General features: G+C 41.3%; 1 protein-coding gene across 3 annotated transcripts; it reads left to right on the top strand.

Moving 5' to 3' along the window:
- Positions 1-3568: 3568 nt before the first annotated feature.
- On the top strand, positions 3569-19567 carry cip2a (cellular inhibitor of PP2A). 3 transcript variants are annotated; one of them, XM_040052455.1, is made up of 22 exons: positions 3569-3678; positions 3870-4002; positions 4221-4368; positions 6900-7012; positions 7746-7840; positions 7950-8046; positions 8286-8408; positions 8814-8959; positions 9035-9110; positions 12460-12681; positions 12823-12985; positions 13068-13215; positions 14618-14717; positions 14841-14959; positions 15051-15231; positions 16430-16504; positions 16739-16849; positions 17299-17495; positions 17969-18082; positions 18170-18252; positions 18562-18701; positions 19274-19567. In XM_040052455.1, the coding sequence occupies exons 2-22, from the start codon at positions 3901-3903 to the stop codon at positions 19418-19420; spliced, it is 2700 nt and encodes an 899-aa protein (XP_039908389.1). In that variant the 5' UTR covers positions 3569-3678; positions 3870-3900; the 3' UTR covers positions 19421-19567. The 3 variants fall into 3 exon arrangements, with proteins under 3 accessions (XP_039908389.1, XP_039908391.1, XP_039908390.1); XM_040052456.1 differs by having other exon boundaries at positions 3578-3678; positions 3881-4002; XM_040052457.1 differs by lacking the exon at positions 16430-16504.

The raw sequence follows: 19567 nt of genomic DNA on the forward strand, positions 1-19567 counted from the left end.
AGACCCAAAGACAGGCGTGGGCAGTGAGGACTCTCACCTTCAGACTCACTGTCTAATCAGTCTGACAGTGAGTCTGAAGACAGAGCAACCCAACACACGTTACTGTGTTCATCATCATCATCATTGTTTATTTATATAGCACTTTAAAAACACACAAGGCTGACCAAAGTGCTGAACAATAGAAACATAATAGATACCATAAGAATAATAAATACGATAAAATAATAAACATAGCGAAAAACAATAAAATACAAGTCAGTTAACCACTGAGTCAAAAGCCAGTGAATAAAAATGTGTTTTCAATCTGGATTTAAAAACCAGCACTGATGTCGATCGCCTAATGTGAAGAGGAAGATTATTCCAAAGCTTAGGAGCCACGATAGAGAACGCTCGGTCTCAGTTTCAGCCGTGATTTGGGGACTGAGAGCAACAGCTGCTCAGCTGACCGGAGCGAACGAGTGGGGACATAGGGCTTCAGCAGATACGCAGGCGCCAGACCAAAGATTTAAAAACCAACAAAAGAACTTTAAAATGAATCTCAAATTCAATTGGAAGCCAGTGCAGGGAGGCCAAGAGTGATGTTATCACTAAGCAGGACATTAAATCAAATTAATGAGACACCAAAACAAGAGCTGGAGCCCAAGACAGCCATGAAGTCACAGAGTACACAAATACACAAGAAACACAGAAACCAGCTGGGTGGATGTGGCTCGGGAACCTTCTGTTACCTTGAATGTCGGTGTTTTGAACGCTGGCTGCTCCAGTCTGCTTTCCCCTCATATCTTGGTTATGGTTATTTTTTCTTTTATTAAACTGATCACACTTCTGTTCATGAATGTGCTCTAACATCTAACCATCACATAACCATCTACACAGTGTGTATTGTTTGGGAGTGAGAATCACAGGAACACTACACAAAGGGTTGATCTCGATCTTACTTTCCTCTGTTTCTGAAACCTTTTGAGCTTCAAAGCAGAATACATGTTGGTGTGAACCCTCCTTTCACTTCACAGCACTTGCTGGTTACATTTTTGGGTGCTAATGTGTGAAAATCTGAAATATGACGACTCACATCTCTGCAGCTACATATCTCAAACAAGATTTACATTTACACGCAGGTTTTTCCCCTCACGCAAGCGGAGTTATCGCTTCTATGATTTTAGTTATTTTTAGCACAGAGGAAAACTCTGCTGTCCTTTGTATGTGGCAGTTCTTTTTTAAGCTATGGAACCTTTTTAAAATTAAACGAGTTTTAAATAATGTGATTATAACGAGGAGGCAATCGCCTAATCTGCATATCTGTCTATTTTACTTCCTCACCCTTTGTGTTTGCTCATTGCTGTTACACGCCATTAAATTTCAGTCTTAAAGGAGCCTGTAATTCGGTGATTGTCTATCATTTGTGCAAAACGCGCTTCTTTCTTCAAACTCTGAACTCTGAAAAGTGAAGGGCTTAACCCTCGTTGTCGGCACGGGCAAAACGCAGTTGCACATCCTGTGTTTGTTTTCACACCCTTTCAGCACGAACTGCTTCTGTTCCTCACTGACCTTTGTTAAACACAATGCCCGCTGTGCCTGAGATCAGCTGGGGTTTAATCACTGGGCGCAATTTCTTTTTTTTATTGAACATCATCATCCGTTTAAATACATGCAGTCTTTTTTTTTCTTTTTTCAAAATAAAACCTGCAGACAGGAAAATGCCAAAGACACATAAGAAGAACAGAGCGCGGCAGAAAGCAGTGATGGGCCCCTAAGACCATCAGCACGGTCTAACCACAGTTTCCACACTCAGACACTGAATCAAAAAGATGCGCACACCACACACATCCACCCACCATTGTCTGCAGTCTGCAGAGAATTCAATTAATTTGATCAAAGTCACTGCAGCTTCTCTTGTGTTCTTTAATTTGTTAGACTTCATAGTGTTTGCATGGGCTGCTGAGGTCAGCTGCACATGCATCATCATGTGGATGGATGCAAAGTGCTGCATTTTGCAGTCTTCTTTTTGTCTGCATGTGTCCTAAAAACAACACGCAACCTATATATGGCAACAAGAAACCTCAGTGCTCGATATCCTCTTTCGGCTAGTCACGTCACCCTTGAGACATTATTTATGTTTCCTTATGTTTACCTAGTTATGTTCATGTCATTTATTATTATTTTTTCTTTCTTTCTGTGGAATTTGGTCACAGTTCTTGAGCTCCTTTCCAGACTAAAGTGATGTGTTGTAATTGGTATGTTTAACTAAATGACTCATATTATGATAACACAACATGCATCATTTATTTGCCTGCTTCTAAGAAACCAGGCAAATGCAAATGTAATTTTTTAAAGCGGTCTGAGCAGGAGTTTTCAGGGTCTCTGAAGGTCTTTCAGCTTTTCTTTTGTTTTTATTTCAGTGGCTACTTTACCACTTATCTTCAGTCACTCGTACTTTATCGTTTTCAGATTAATGTTTGTTTTTGTTTGTTTGTTTATTAAGCCACATTGGTGTATGATGATCAAACTGGAAGACCCAGGAGTATGGTGAAGGGAAACAGGAAGCAAATGATGAGATATGACAAATACTACAAGAACTGGACTGAAACATCAGTGACAGACGGTCTCGTGGAGTGCTGAATCCAGATTTAGGAGGAGGAGGATTCAGGAGGAGACAGTTACAATAATTAATTGCCACAGCTTTCTGTAAAACACAGCGGAGGCTCTGTTGTGGTTTGGGGATGCATTTCAGCCAGGGATGTTGGTCTTTTCAAAATTAATGGAATTGTGGAAATAGAAAAATACAGACTGGTTTTGAGGCATTTTCAGCACAATGATGAACCCATACACACTGTAGCCAATGCAGTTAAAGCATACCTGGATAGAAAACACATTGGAGCACTATCAGTCGTGGATTGGCCTCTCCAGACCCCGATCCTACTGAAGACTACTGAAAGAAATGATGAGAATGGTTGCCTAAGAAATTTCAGACCATGTTGAAGAAAACAGGTGGTTATATAAAAAACTGATGTATACTCTTGTTGCTATTCTAACAAGGGTATACATCAGCACAGGAAAATATGCTGTATTTTCTTGTATGATGATTCAATAAATTGATGACACTGTTTTGGTTTCTATTTTTTGGTGAAAAGTATACTGTGGAAGAAACTGTTTGCTGTTATTTCTTTTAGAGTAAACCTTACAGGGGTTTGTGTGTAAAAATCAATTACATTTGTTGATAAATAATTCAATAAAATAAAATTTTCTGAAAGTCATGTTTCAATGTAAATTTATTACATTTAAATAAATGTAATAATTTAATTTAATTTAATTCATCTTTCACTGTTGAACTACTACGGGTAATTGTTGCTCCGCCCCCTCTTGTTACGTGTATTCTCACATGGTCTCGTCCCTGTAATAAGGGTGTGCGTTTTCAACAGCTTAATCTGTTTTAATCCATTACCATTAAATTCCTAAGCATTGTTTCAATATGGCTCTTAAAACCCTTGTTCATTTTTAAAAATTGTGTAAATATGGCACCAAATAATCAATTATAATGTCGTGAATATTGATTTCATTTATTGTCTCCCCCTTTCTCGTACATGGTACGATCCCTTCCCGTTCGAAGTTGAAGCGGGAGGAAGTTGTCGATTTGTTGCCGGTTGTTGATGTTTCTCTAAAACAGAAAAGGCACCGCAGGTATATTATTTATCGAATTGACATTTATCATATTTATCGTAATTTAATCTTATGTTTTGAATAAACGAGTCACAGTTTCAGGCTTTTATGATTAGTTTATTTTCTGTTGTCATTACAATGAAAGATAAGCTGGCTAGCTAGTGTTAACACGGACATTGGTTGTTTCTCTCTTGTCTCTCTCTTTGACAAAGTCTCCTTACAGTGCAGTTTTTGTTGTACAAGATGGACGTGACGACCTGTCTGAAGTCTCTGCTGCTGGCTATACAGCAGTACAGAGACAGCAGGACAGCGCAGCACGCAGCGCAGCTACAAAAACAGGTGGAGGTGAGCTAACTGTTCAGTTTATACATCCGTCAAACTGGAGAATCACACCTGAGTGGCTTTATGAGGCACCACGTGAGGCAAGCAGTGGTTTGGGAGTAGAATATACAAAGTAGGGGTTTGCTGTGCAATAATTTGGCCTGTGATTACAACTCAAATTGCTGTTAGGGATATGTGTATCGTATCCCTGTGTAGTTTACGTACATGCCGTGTGTTTGCAGAAGCTCTCAGGCCTAAAGTGCGAGCAGCTGCTGTCCTCAGCTCAGGTTCTGCCCAGCGAGTGTGTGAGTGGGCTGGTAGAGCTGGCTGGAAACCCAAGCACCAGCCCCACCCTGACGAGCTCCATCATCTCCCTGCTGTCACAGCTAGGTACAGAAGACCTCTTCATACTTTATACACACTTCAGCACCAGTAATGGACCATCACCTGAGTGCTCTGGCATTTTGAATTCAAGTTTATTAGTTAACTAAAACTTTGTTTTTTCACAGAAATGTGAAATTCCAGAAAAGTCCCAGATTTTAGTCTTTATGTGATTGCTTCTGTCAACCCAACAAGCATTAGGGGCCTTTGCAATCATGTCATAGGGATGTAGTTTTATCTAAATGGCATAAACTATTGTGTTTATATTGTAAGCAGAGGAGTAGTTGCCAGAGCAAAAGTATTTAAAACATTCACAGACAACTTAATCTGTATCGGTTGTCATTATGAAAGTGTTGTAAAGCCTTCTTTAGGCATCACAAAGCTGCTGGCGGGGTTTACCAAAGAGGCACCGTGTCAGTTTTGTGACTGAAAGCTGCCGGGCAGATTAATGTGACAGTGGTTTTACAAAACAATCCCGTGGGAGCGGAAAATTCTTTGGGTGATCTACTAACGGTTTACTAATTTCTTGCATTCAGTTCATTTCAATAATTATCTGCAAAGAGCATCACAGATTAGTGGCTCAGAAATGAGCACACCCGATGAGGGAGTCTGTTGAAGCCAGGGATGCTATAACAAAAATAATATAGTGAACACGCAGGTTTTACACATGTCCCTCTCTGAAAACGGTGTGACAAATGAGAGGAGGTTGAAGAACAATCAATATATTTTTCTATGAAGGGTGAACTTATCTGATAGAATTCGTTAGGAACTGTTATGAGGTCCTGAGGTCTGAGACTCGGGTGGAGCGGAGGATTTATCTTGAAGACAGCTGTATTACCACAAACTGTCCCACCGTATACATCTGTGTGTAACAGCTGATCTGTACAATGTGCAGAAGAACACAAAGTAATTGCCATCGCCTCTGTCAGTGCGCCCAGGGCGGCTGTGGCTACAATGTAGCTTGCCATCACCAGCTCATTGTGAAACCTGGTCCCACCCTATCATGTGGTTTCCTGAGGTCAGATGGCAAAGGGTGTGAGTGGGCATTAAGGCGTCTGGGAAGGGATCTCAAGCTTCTCAGATGAGAGGTGAAACGTCTTCAAGCAACTTAAAGAAGTCCAGACGCTTTTCTTTCCAAGCTCCTTAGTCCAAACACTAAAACTGAAAACTAAACTCAAACGAGCAAATCTGGAACTGAAATTAAACTGAGTGGAAATCAAATTCAAAGAGAACTAATGTGGAAGAAGTCATGAGAAAATCTAAAGCATCAGTAACTTTGTTTACAGCTGTGTGGACATCATACAAAGTGAGTTTTTCACTGCCACAAAGACTGTTACAGGTTCGAGCTCACACATCAAATCTCCGGCTTTATATAAAATATTGTCGTTCCGTGCTTTCAAAGTATTTCTGCGATGCAGTGTTATTTTATGGAGCCGAACAATACTTGACAATTGTTGGTTATACAGGCATAATATATAGAAATACATGGTGCCACTGGCTTGAAAGTGTGTGTGTGTGTGTGTGTGTGTGTGTGTGTTTGTTTTGTTTTTTCAAAATTAAAACAAGTCTTAACTTTTATTTGAAGATTTCAGAAATCTACAGTAATTTTTTCCAATTCAAAACCAAAACTTTCATTCATTGCCCTTTACTACAGTGTTCTTACTACCTCACATGTTTAACTCATGTCCATACTGCAGGCAGAGGGGAGGGGAGTCAGACCTAGTGCTGTAAGACCGGACATTAGAACAGGAATGTTTTGAGAAGCCTGAGCATGGACAATGTGTAATCTGGGGCTTTGAAGTTTAAGTATTATGATTCCTAGAAGGGAAATAAGAACCTTGTCAGGTAATCAGTAATCTAGGATCCAGATGTTCTCATCCCTGGTTTTATCCAGTTCAGCCAGTTCAGACAGATTCTTCGATATAAGGGAGTCCAAATTAAGAAATGGTCTGTGGTAAGGGGGAAAGAATAAATCCCTCTGAAAAGTGAGACCTCTCTTAAAGATAATTCAACAAGTCTCCCTTAATCTGCTAAAACCATAGAAGGATGGTTCACAGCCTGGTGTTCTACGTGTAGCTTATACATATATATACCCCTGCACAGGCTTCTCAGACCCTGGTATGTCCTCTGAGGTTTCACCGTCTTTTCTCAATGTCAGGCCCTCTTTCAGCTCATCTCCTTACAGCACTAAGTATGGCTGCCCTCCTACGGTTCTGAGTAAAATCATGTCTGCCTCAAATATATGTGCAGTATGTGGATTTCCACTGTTTTTACAAAATTCCGATAATAACAGCAAACTATTTGTTTGTGTGCCGAACTTTTCACAGTGTGCTGGAAGCTAACCTTTGAATGCATAAATAATCAGAGGCCAGTTGGTCAGTTAGGGTTATTATTGTCTCCCAAAGAATCCTATCATATTGGGTCAGGAAACAGAACAGAATGTATATTGTAGTAAGAATAATAATAAAAAAAGGATGTTTATGATTTCTGAGACAGGAAATCCAAATGCTAACGACTTCATACACACTCATTCCTCACAGCCTGCGACGATCAGAGCCGGGAGATTTTGCACAGCAGCTACAACCTCACCAGCACCCTGGCTGCTGTCATACACTGTCACAGCAACACACCCGGGGAGGCTCTGGTGCTGCAGGTAAGCCCATCAATACAGTCGGTGTGCTGCTAGCTGGGGGTGAGACTCAAGCAATTACAGGAAACGTCGTGGCTGTTTTCACACAAACTGAAGCCCTGAAGTCTTCTAAACATCGCCGTCAGCTTGTGCGAGCACAAATGTCTCTGCCAGTTCACAGTGACAGCACGGGTGTCGTGTGTCAGCTGTAGGACGTCAGATTGTAGATGAAAAAATTCAAAGACATAATTTTCATTAAGTGTAATAAAACTACTGTCCAGATAAAGTCATGTAGAAGTCTAACACGGTTGGTTGTTTTCTAACGCTTTGGTGCGTTGCTAAAATCACTGCAGTGTTTCAGAACTAGCAGAAAGAAAGTGCCGTGGTGCTTCTGCTCTTGGTTTCCTTGACATTTATACAAGTTAAAGCATATTTCATGAGCAAAATGTAAAATTGAGAATTGTGTTTTACAAGAAACTCTTTACCCCTTGAAGGCACACAAGGACTAAGCGCTGAAGCCCTTTCCTGTACTGAGCAGAACAAACTGTGTGTGCATCAGGAGCTCGTGAGGGTAGTTTCTGCCTGTGCAGACAAACCCAAAACTATTCCAATAGTGGTCAAACCAAATCTTTATTAATATAGATGTAGTAATTACCTGAAGCAGATTTATGACTGTACTATCTACTCGACAGACTTTTACCTTTTAGCTTTGAGTCTTTCTCTAAAACCGTCTGTGTCGTGTTGCTCTGTATTTCAGTGCCTCCAGGTGCTGCAGAAGCTGACCTACAACACTCGCATCTTCCAGTCCGCCAGCTGCATCCACGAGCTCATCACTTTTCTCATGACCAACATGTGAGAAACACATCTCATCTCTGCCTTTATGTTATACTGAATTACTGCTCTTTATGTTTTGATTCATTATGTTTCAATTAACGAGATTACCGACGGTCTTTCATCACAGCCAATCTCAAAATGAAGACGTTGTCATGTCATGTCTCGGCCTCTTGGCCAATCTCTGTCGCGACAACATCTCCGTGCAGATCTACATCAAGTCTCTGGTGAGTTTCTGCTGATTCACATACAAGAGGAAGAGTTCTAAGAATTGGAGGCCCGAGAAATTCATGAGCTGTAAACCGCAATCGTCAAAATTAAACCAAAAAAGGCCTTTAAATATTTCACAATACAATAATAGGATACTCTAATGTTTTTGAGATGCACTATTCAGTTTTTTGGGCCACATGCATTTATTGTTGGTGACCAGTAGGAGTGAAACTGGTTACGGTATGTTGTTTTGTAGGACAACGTGAAGCAGTTTTATCGCACACTGATCAACTTTCTGGCGCACAACAGCCTGACTGTGGTGGTCTTCACGTTGTCTATACTGGCCAGCCTCAGCCTGAATGAGAAGGTTGGAGAGAAGGTAGGTGAACTCTGCTGGGATCTGCGCTTAACAAAGTGTCTAAAGACGAAACAAAGAAATCTTTCTGTAAATGTTCACAGACTGGACTGAAAAAAGAGTGAAAAAGCAGCTAACGTCCAAAAATCAGAAAACTTTGAAAGAACTCCAAAAAAACCTGGAGAACTTTTGCTCAAAAAACACTTTTTATAAAAAATTACAAGCCAATCTGACAAAATGTCATCAAATGAGACTCAAGACTTCTGCAGGTCTCTGCCATGACTCGATTTTCTTCTTAACAGCAGAAACAATTGTTCCTTTTTTACTTTGTTCCTATTTTCTCTTCTCGTTTTTATCTGTTGAACAGTAAACAACATTCATGCTGATTCACATAATATCCTGTCTCTAATCTCTGGGATTTCCTCGTAGCTCTTTGATGCAAAGAACATCCATCAAACGTTCCAGCTTGTGTTCAACATCATCGTGAACGGTGATGGTACTCTGACGAGAAAATACTCAGTCGACCTTTTGGTTGATTTGTTAAAGAACCCCAAAATAGCTGATTACCTAACAAGGTATGCAGATAATTCACAGCTCTTTTCCTGAACAGCTGCTTTAAAACTCCGCTGAAAGCCTTTGTCCATTTCCAGGTATCCCCACTTCTCGGCATGTGTGTCTCAAGTGTTAGGACTGCTGCATTCGAAAGACCCGGACCCTGCAGCCAAGGTGAGAGACGACAAATATGATAACCCACACCAGCTGTGCTTAACTCTGTAAGTTGCCAGTATTTCCTGAAACCATCACGTGTGACACAGTTTGCATCAGACGTGATGCCGCTGACGTCAACACTGACCTTCTTGTGGCAACAAAGTGGGTCGCTCTTAGACAGTAAATTCCAGTGCGGTCCGTGATGAGGTGCAAACTGTGCAACAAGCCCAGCCATGTGACTTCCTCGCTACTAAATATTCCACAGTCAGCTGTTAGTGGTATTATCACAAAGTGGAAGCGATTGGGAGTGACAGCAACTCAGCCACAAAGTGGTAGGCCATGTAAAATCACAGGGCGGGGTCAGCGTATGCTGAGGAGCAGTGCACAGAGATCACTACAGACCTCCAAATTTCACCTGGTCTTCAGATTAGCTCAGAGGCAGCGCATAGAGAGCCTCATGGATTGGGCTTCCATGGCTGAGCAGCTGCGTCCAACCCGTACATCACCAAGTGCAACGCAAAGCTTTAAATGCAGTGATGTAAAGCACGGCGCCACTGGACTCTAGAGTGGGCAGATGTGTTCTCTGGAGAGACGTTGGTGGAGGGGGGATTATGGTGTGGGGTTGTTTTTCTGGAGTTGTGCTCAGGCTCGTCGTTCCACTGAAAGCAGCTCAAGGATCCCAAAACATTTTGGACACTTTCATGATCACAACTTTGTGGGAACATTTTGGAGATCATCTCTCCGTGTTCCAACATGGCTGTGCACCAGAAACAACACAAGGCCCACAAAGACATAGATGAGTGAGTTTGATGTGCAGGAATTCGACTGGCCTGCACAGAGTCCTGACCTCAACCTGATAGAAGGCCGACCCTATGAATGAAGAATGGGCTGTCACTCAAGTTCATATGCACATGAAGGCAAACAAGCAAGTCCTGCTCAAACAAAAGGTAGCACTCAGTTAAACTTCAGGGATATGAGCATGTCCAGGTAAGAAGCAGAAGCCTGGGTGGATCCGTTTCACCTACTTTGATGCAAATCACAACAAGAGGAGCGCGTTCAGCATGGCTGAGGGATAGAAAGCTGTACTTTAGTCTTAGTTTTGTCTTTATGGCTCTGAGACGTCTGTCTGAACATCAGCGAATTATTGTTAACGTCTGCACCATCACGGCGTCTTCAAGCAGCACAAAAGCTTTGCGTCAAATCACGGAGCAACTTCAGGATATGCTCACGTCTGTTCAGTGCAGCCACTGAACTACATTCTCCTTTCAAGGCTTACAGACACAAACTCACTCATTTCTGCACTTTAACACATAAAATTAATATATTTAAAAACATATAAAACAATAAAATGAATTTCTGAGGTAAATACAAATGTTTTTTTGTTTTTAGACAAATAATTATTTTAAATATTTCTTACTGCTCGTTAATAAGACAGAAGTATTTCATATCCTGTTACTTAATCGATTGTTATCAATTTGACAACACACACCACACTTGTATGAATCACAGTTTCAAAGTTCTAGACTTGGCTGACATTGAAGACCTTTGAGGTTTGACCAGAAGAACGATCGATCCAGCGAACGCTGAGGGTCACAGAGGGAGAGCTGCTGTTTCAGCACTGCAGAGAGGCTGTAATGTGCTTCAGTGGAGCTGTTTAGTGTTTGGTTTCACAGCTTATTTTGGGACCTGGTGTTGAAATTCTAACATAAATATCTGTGTTAACTCAAAATGAATAACTGAAGTCAAACGGACAGAAATGTCCTTGGTGAGCACAAGAGCTGAAAGGAGTCTCACTCTGGATTACTGAGCGTGCGTACAGATGGTCCAAACGTGTTCCTGTGTGTTTTTGCTGTTGTTGTTTTGTTTTGTTGTGCAGCAGTTAAAGAAAGCTGTTCTCACACAGACTCACATGTTTTTTCTTCCTCTTATAACTGGACAGCAGCGTTTCTGATAAACCGGTGTCTCCTATTAACTGATGACAGTGAAACAACGCTTTCAGGAGCTGCTGCCCACAAACCAGGAAATAAATGCAAGGAATATTTAGTCTTTAAAAATGTTAATGTTGCTTTTTTGTAACAGCCTGTTCTCTCATTATTTGTGCGTGCAGGTTTAAGTGGTTACGTTTGAGTTGAACGATTCTGCAGCTGTCAGCGTTTTTATCAACTGCTGCCTTATAAAGAGACTGTGCAATACATTAAATGTCATGATGAGTTCATTTTTAGTTATTCTGGAAGAACAGAAGCAGAAATGACCTCATACTTAAACTGAAAAACTAAACTGAAATGATAAAAATCTTCTATCAAAAACTGGAACTAAACTGAACTAAAAAGAAACAATAAAACGTCCCAAAACCCGAAAGGATTCAACTTGAATTTCGATTTTAATTGTCAGATCTAGAGGTTTTCTTACATTTGTTCAGGAGTTTAAACAGAAACTGAAATTGATTTTTAAATTTAGGAAACTGTTGATTTTAAAGTCACTCAGTGTGTTTCCTTGAAATGAAAACGTGATGCTGTAAAATATCAAAAACCGCGAACGCAAGAGGAAGCAGGGCAGGGGCTTCACGGCATGTTGGTTGCACTTTACCTTTGATGTTTGAATTGAAAAATGAAACGCTGTAAAAACTGTAGTTAATAGTTTTAATATTAACAAGCAATACAATTATGTTGTTTAACTGGTTCATAGCTGGTTTGCAAACCTTTTTTTTGTGATCTCAGCTGAAAAGCTGTTGGACATTTGTTGGTTATTATTTGGTCGATGGTTTTATATCACAAGACTGAACTCGTTCAGTTTTGCTTTCATCTTTCATGTTTTGCTTTCGCTACCTTTTCCATGATGCTCAGGAACTAATAATGCAGGTTTAGGAACTCATCATGGTTTGGGTTAAAATATCAGGAGTGAAACCGGTGACAATGTGTAACGTGACATGTGTCACAAAAGCAACAGATTTTTTTTAATAGATACTTTTTATATACCTACTAACATAAATATACAAATGTGCCATAATAATATTATTAATAATGATAATAATGTTGCAAAAATTTTGTTATATATAGATTCGTCTGTTCACAATTTATCAATAAATAAATAGATATTCAAGTTTCAGTGGTACAAAACTGAGAAAAGTATCAGATGTTTGTTGCAGTTTTATTCGATTTTTAGTCAATTCTGTGATTATTATAAGCTTGAAGCTGCTGCTCGTATTACTCACAGGTTATGTTGAAATTTGGGTGTTTTTTCTCTGAAGTTTATCTAAAGATTGTAAGCAGATGCATGAAGATGGAAAAAAGGGAAGGAAAGCCTTTGTAAGCCATGCTCAGCTGCTACAAACCTTCATCTTGATGTGTGTTACATGTGTGCTTTGCAGGTGTTGGAGCTTCTCCTTGCCATGTGCAGTGTCTCAGGTCTGCGCTCGCTCCTGTGCGAGGTGGTTTTCAAACCAGCGGGACCTAAACTCAGAGCTGCAGGACGGGACGGTGGACGCAAGGCGCAGTGTGGGCTGGCACTGGTGCAGTGGCTGAGCTCGCCCGTGGAGGGTGGCGAATCTTGCTCTCTGCAGGTCCTGCAGCTATTGAGCGAGCTACTGGAGGTAAGGTAGCCCCACTGGGATACAGGGGAGCGGTCTGACAGTGGCAGAACCTTTTCTTCTGATTACCTGGAAGCCGTAGTCATGATTAAAATAAAATTTGTTAGCTGTCCACCCACTTCTCTTCCTGTCCTCTCCATCCAGGAGACGCTGGGAGCAGAGAGTATGCCTGATTCTACACTGAGCTTTGTGGAAATGTTGCTTCCGACACTGTTAGGGCTGCTGAAGGACCTCAATCTCTCACAGGGAGATGCTCACCTGAGAAAACACTGTCTCCGCATCAGCTACGTCACCAGCCTGCTGCTAAATATCCTTCACGTGACCCTGCCACCCTGCAGTCTGTCTGTATCTGCACATGTCTGATTCCTTCGAAGCCTTAACTCTCCCACTCCTGTGCACCGAGGAGGCCACCAGATCCTTGGTGTCCTGTCAGATAAGCGCTCAGCTCTGCCTCTCACAGGTTGAAGCGCTCCTCTCATGTTGTCATAGCAGCAATCCACTCAGCTGTCTGCCTCCCAGCTCTGACGATGATCTCAGGTGAGTGAAAGCTCTGACGATGTTTTGCTCAGATTTTTCTGGGTTCAAGTGATTTTTTAGAGATGCTAGAAAAGCAGTGGGATTTCCAGACCGTGCATTATTAATGCAAAATACAGCTGCACTGCTTTAAATGTAATTATGGAGGGAAAAGATTTCAGAAAATCCCCTAAAACAGCCGTGCTGAGCCAAGTCAGCCATGCTCCATTTATTGGTCACTGTTGGTGGTTGTTATGAAACTTCACCCACTGGCTCTGATATGTAGAGAAAAACACCAACCAACCATCAACACAGCCCACGAGCTGAACCAAAGATGTCAGCAGCCCAGGTGAATCCTCTGCTGGGATAAGCTGGCTAATGCTAACATGATGCCCAACAAGCTTTGGGAGAACGTCTGTTTGTTGTTGTTGTTTCTTTAAGAGGCCATTCTCAATTACACAAAGAGCCACAAGCAAGAGTAAACATGAGCGACACAGCGCTGATCTACATAACAGATAAGGAAAGCAATCCACCAAATGCTGTATCAACTTTTATTTTTATTTTTAAAGAGCTGTGCAGACCTGCTACAGTCATTCACTTCACTTCTACAGAGGCATCCGCTAAGCAATCCACTATGTAATTAACTAAAACTAGACTAAAAACTGAAACTACATATGAAAAAACATTTGAGTTCATTCAAGTAAAAATATAACAAACAAGACTTTTGAGAAAAGTTTAAGCTATTTTAGGAACTCGAAAAACAAATGAAAATATAAAAACAGGAAATATCCTCAGTGTTACTGCTTGTTAATCTGGTACAGTTTGGTATCATAACTTAGCTGATGAGGCTTTGGTGGGCGTGTTTATTGAGTCATTGGCTGTCTACAGACCCAAGACTGTCCTTCATACAATAACATATTAAACTTAACGCTGAAACTAATGTAATGAGGCCCTTTTAAAAGGACACCACACTTGCAGACCACTGCAGCTGGCGTGCAGACTGCACAGACGATGTTCAGAGAGCTGCAGTCTGTGCATCAAAAGAACAACTGACACGGGCCACTTTACACCACCAGTATAGATGTGTCTGTGACTTAACAGACACATGTGAAATGGATCAGTCTATACTTAGTATTGTTACTATTGATAACAGGATTTAAGCGAAGGCGTTTGGCCACTTACATACTTAGAAAGGCCTTAAAATGCTTCCTTCCCACAGAGCTGCAAATAACATTCAGGCACAAATGTAAGTTTGAAAAATCAGCTGCCACCCTGATCCTGAAACAGCTTAAATCAGCTTTTCATGATGAATTAAAGAACTCATAGACATAATGTTACGTTATTATGTTGAGTTAATTTAGCTGATGAAAGTTTTCTAACTACTTTTGAGGTATTTTAAGATATTAAAGTGTGTGTGTGGTTTCAGTCAGGTGTGTGCAGAAGCTCTGCTGAAGACCCTGGAGTTGATGAGCAAACTGAGACAGCATGTGAAGGACATGGAGACCAGCTTCTACAGGATGCTGCAGGTATTACATACAGGCTGACGTTATTTACCTTCCGTACATTCTCACTGACTGCATGTTTTTAGTGCACGCAGGGTTTTGTGTTCAGTTGAAACGAGCCGTTATTCTCTCTGTTTTATCCCTCAGGACCAGAGGATTGTGACGCCGCTCTCTCTGGCCCTCACGTCCCACCACAGAGACCGTGTGCAGACCGGGCTCTCTCTGCTGTTTGAAGCCACTCCCCTCCCAGACTTCCCCTCGTTCGTGTGAGTCTCATGATCCAAACTACACATTTTTATCCAGAAATATTTAATAGTTCTGTGAATCGTGGACAACATTTCTTTGTTTTTTCTCAAGTCTGGGAGAAAGCATCGCCGCCAACAACGCTTATCGCCAGCGAGAGGCCGAGCTGTCTGTGAAGCGTGTGGCAGTGCAGGAAGTCCCGCCTCTCAGGACAAACACCAGCACGCTGGACTCTTCCAGTGTCCACAGCAAAAGTGTCCACAGTCTGGTGGAGAAGATTCAGACTGGGCTGGAGGTAGAGTGTGCAAGAGTGTTTCTCTGTGACTGTTGAAACGTGAACATTTCCATGGGGGAGGCAAACAGCTGTGATCAGAACATAAGACCAGGATGAAGCATTTTCTTCTTTCATTCAAACAGATTTGATCTTCAGGTGATTTGCTTCTACGGGTTAATTTTTATTAAAGCTGTTAAAGTTTTAAGACCAAAAAAGGTGAAAAAGTTTTACAATAAACACCTTCAGATCGACTCCTGGAAACTGTGGGATGGTTGGGTTGGTTAGTCTCTTTCTTTGTTTGTTGTTGTTGTTGTCATCAGATGAAGCATGCTTTACAGACTACACATGTACAAACTAGATTACAGATGCTAGTCAAGGATCGTGGCCTCTCGGTGGCTCACAGCGTGAAGTCCTGCGTTCATTAGTCATACACGATGAGGATCAGTCAGATCAACACAACCAAAAGGGGGAAGACGCCATCTTTTGGTGCACTTTAACAAATGCAAATTAAATTTCATCCTCAAATTAACTATTAGGTAATGTAAATTATTCAAGAACACCACCAGGCTTTTATTTTATTTATTTTCATTTTAATATTCACATTTTACCGGAAACCACAAGTTGTTTAAATGTCCAAAATTAAAATCAATTGATACAATAAAAATAATTTAAATAAAATCACCTTTTGAGCGTACTGCAGATTATGGGTTCTCTAAAATGTCGTGGCGCCCAACCACATGCGTGTCCTGCATCCATGTTTAACTTTTACTTTGAAATATTTTAGGACCAAAATGTTTTTGCTTGATTTTTGTGGGTCAAAACAATAAAACGTTGTTTGGACTGCTGCTAACAAATGAAACGTCTTAAATTACAGAAACAAACGTGATTTATCAAACTTTATATTGTAGCTACAGGCTGTGCACACACAGTGCAGTTTTATTAGATAATGCACAGAAGTAAAAACACTAAAATATTAGATTCTGATATTATTTTCCACTTTTTTTGTTCCCTGGATAATTTAAAGTCGTCGGGGCCTCGAAAACTGTTTCACAAAGAAATATTTTATTATTTAAAGTGTTTAAAGGTCGTAAAGTTTGGGAAAATTTGGTGTAACCCCTGGAAACGGTGTCGGCAACATTTCCAGACAAACAAAACTGTGTCATAAATGTTTTCAATCTTCCCGTCGACGTTTCCACTGAAGTCTGTCTGATGCTTGCAGCTGCAGGAGCAGGTCAAAGACTCGCACGTGTCCGAGATCATCGACGTGTATGAACAGAAGCTGGGCGCGTACGCGGTGAGTACATCAGGCCTAAGAAAAGCGATGAACACTGCTGTAATGTTGCACACGAGTAACCACGCAGTTTAAAAATCTGTCATATGTTTGCAGTTTGTTTGTTTTTAACCGTCTGATTTTTACTTCTTGAGAGTTATTTGTTGATGTAACACTGAAGCCTCTGCAGGAGCATTCAGACTTTATCTGGATTTTAGCATTTCTGTATCTGATGAAGGTTTCTGTGTGTCTCCTCAGTCTAAGGAGAGCCGTCTGCAGGACTTGTTGGAGGCGAAGGCTCTGGCTCTTTCTCAGGCCGACCGTCTCCTCGCTCAGTATCGCTTTCAGAGAGCTCAGGCTGAGGCTGAGGTAACATGTTGTTATTGTTTTTATTCTTTCCTTTAGATTATGATAATGCACTGTTTGCAGTGCCAGCTTCTTAAATGTGAGGATCATGTGCTTTATCTTTTTTGTGATGTTAAAACAAACATCATAATGAGCTATTTAAACTTTGTTTTTCCTGTTTTTTCTCACATTTTGTGCTAGAAGATTAATAGTGAATAAATACGTGTAATTACGACGTTTAATTCAGTCCCAGGTTGTAGTTTGCAGATGCACCGCGTCACGCTGTCCGTGCCAAATGCTTTTCTGATGTTAAATGTGAAGCAGTGTCAGTGTGAGCACCTCCTAAAATCATTAAATTAAATCAAGCCATGGGAAAGTTCATCTTTGCTTAGAAGTGTAATCACTGATCCTCGCTGTTTTTAGTAAAATCCACTTTTCCTGTATGTTAATTTTGCCCCGTGTTCTGCCCGCAGGCTCGTAAGCTGGGCGGTCTGCTGAAGGACGCCGAGCGGCGGCGCGAGGAGCTGAAGGTGGAGCTGAGCGGCCAGGTGCTGGAGGTGGAGCGCTCCAGAGCTGACATGGAGGAGCTGCTGCAGCACAACTCCAGGCTACAGCGGGACTCTGAGGAGCACCAGGCCCTGAAAGGAGCCTACAACACCCTGCTCAACAGGTCAGAGGCACTTTGGTGAAACCATGGTGGGATTTATTTATTTGTTTGTTTATTTGTTTATTTTGGCTCTATTTTTAATAACAGCTGTAGTTAAACAGTGAAGGTTTTCCTCACACTTCGCTCTCTGAGCCAACACAGTTCAATCTGCACTATTTCCTTTTAACGCCAGTAAGAAGAGGAAAAACACTTTTTTGTGTTTTGATGAAGTTACGGACGCTGGGGTCAAACGTGTTTTGACTTCTTAACCACCAAAGTCTCTTTTTTCTGTTCCTTTTTTAGTTCTCACTTTTAAAGTCCACAGGCTTGATCTGTGATCACTGCTGCAGATTTAACCAGTACTGTCCTGCTTTGTTTCCACCTGAGAGAAATGATCTTATAACACGTGTATAACAAGACTTTATTTCAGGCTGTGGAAATGAAACTTTGGGCTGCTTTATTGGGACGTGCAGATGTGTGACAGTTCTGCTCTGCAGGTTCAATGAGACGGAGCGGCTGCTGAAGGAGGTGCAGGCGGCTCACGTTTCTCTCACCAAACAGACGGACACCCTGAAGAAGAACCATGAAGCCCTCCAGCTGCAGCAAAACAAGTGTGCCACACACACACACACACACGTGCGACACTTGTTTCCTTTGACCTGAAGACGAGGTTTCTGACGCTCGTTGCTCTTTGTTAGGACGGCGTCATTGTTGCAGGAGAGAGAAGAGGAGATCAGATCGCTTAATTCAGATCTACAGAAGAAAAACGGTGAAATCTCAGGTTGGTTTTCAGTTAATTTCACAGTAACAGACAAATGTGTGTATCCTAAATATGGGAAATGACCTTTCCCCCTGAAATCTGATCCCAAGACTCTTCATTCATCAGAGATGTGAGAAAATCTGTGTAACTTTTATTTGTTTATTAGAGGAACGTTTTTATTGTCGCCTGCAAATGTTTGTCCAAAACCATCTCTGACTGATAAAGTCAAGATTATATGACATGTTTTTATCAGCGCTGAGATTAAAAACAACCTAAAGGATTTGTAACCTATCCATGAGCCTCAGGAGCACTTTGCTTTGTTCCTGTCAGGTCTGCGTGCTGAACTCCGGGCTGAGGAGGAGAAGGTGAAGGAAAAGGAGCAGGAGAGGAGAGACCTGGAGGAGACGGTGGATGTTTTAAGGAAAGAACTCAACAAAACAGAGCAGGCCCGGAAGGACGCCAGCATCAAGGTAACAACAGGAGTGCCGCTCAAACGCGACACGTTTGCTCCAAGCTACACCTGCAGCTTCTATACCTTTGTTTCCTTAACATGTAAAGTATTTTGTTGGGCTTCTTTTTCTTTTATTTGACGCCTTAATTTTAGCTCATGCATGCACCTGTGATTTGATGGACAATTGACAGAAAAGTCGTTCTCTGTTCTCACGTGTGTGAAGAGATGCTGATAAGAAACAAACGATGCTTGGAAAATGAACAAAGAAAGAAACTAAAATCCTCCAAAAAGGGAAAACAAAATGTCCAAATTCACATAAAGTGAAACGCCTTTTTGACAACTTAATAAACGTAATAAAATAAATTAAAACAGCCTTTTAGATTCAGATCTTTAAAAAAAAAAATCCCAAAATTGAAGAGCTTTTAACCATCGAGGCGTGAGACGGAGTCAAAAACAGATTCCTGCAGCCTGTCCCAAAGCTTCTGTCCACAGACGAATCCAAGCTTGTCACGGTTTAAGTCGATGATCAGGCAGCAGACAGGAGATAAACCCAGGCTGGTTTCTTGATGTAGAACATTTTCTGTTTTCCAGGCGTCGTCTCTGGAGCTGCAGAAGAGTCAGCTGGAGACGAAGCTGAAGCAGAAGGAGGACGAGTTGAACAAACACTCTGCGATGATCGCCATGATCCACAGCCTCAGCAGCGCCAAGATGAAGAGCGACGTCAACCTGTCGCTCTGAGCAGCGACCGAGCTGCACCGGAGAAAATCTGATTTGAAAAACATCCCCATCAACTTTCAAGACTATAAGCTTGAGCTTTAAACCTTCAGGAAACTTTATAGAAAACACTTAATGAACTGTATTAAACACAACTTATATTTTAAAATA

The sequence above is a fragment of the Simochromis diagramma genome, unplaced genomic scaffold (genome assembly GCF_900408965.1).
Source record: "Simochromis diagramma unplaced genomic scaffold, fSimDia1.1 OVJJ01000606.1, whole genome shotgun sequence".
In the NCBI taxonomy this organism is placed as follows: Eukaryota; Metazoa; Chordata; class Actinopteri; order Cichliformes; family Cichlidae; genus Simochromis; species Simochromis diagramma.

Excerpts from the sequence above, each read along its gene's own strand:
- cip2a (XM_040052455.1), top strand. The coding sequence starts at position 3,901 with ATGGACGTGACGACCTGTCTGAAGTCTCTGCTGCTGGCTATACAGCAG. Across the intron at positions 8,409-8,813 it reads ATGAGAAGGTTGGAGAGAAG|CTCTTTGATGCAAAGAACAT; the intron begins GTAGGTGAACTC and ends ATTTCCTCGTAG. Across the intron at positions 9,111-12,459 it reads ACCCGGACCCTGCAGCCAAG|GTGTTGGAGCTTCTCCTTGC; the intron begins GTGAGAGACGAC and ends TGTGCTTTGCAG.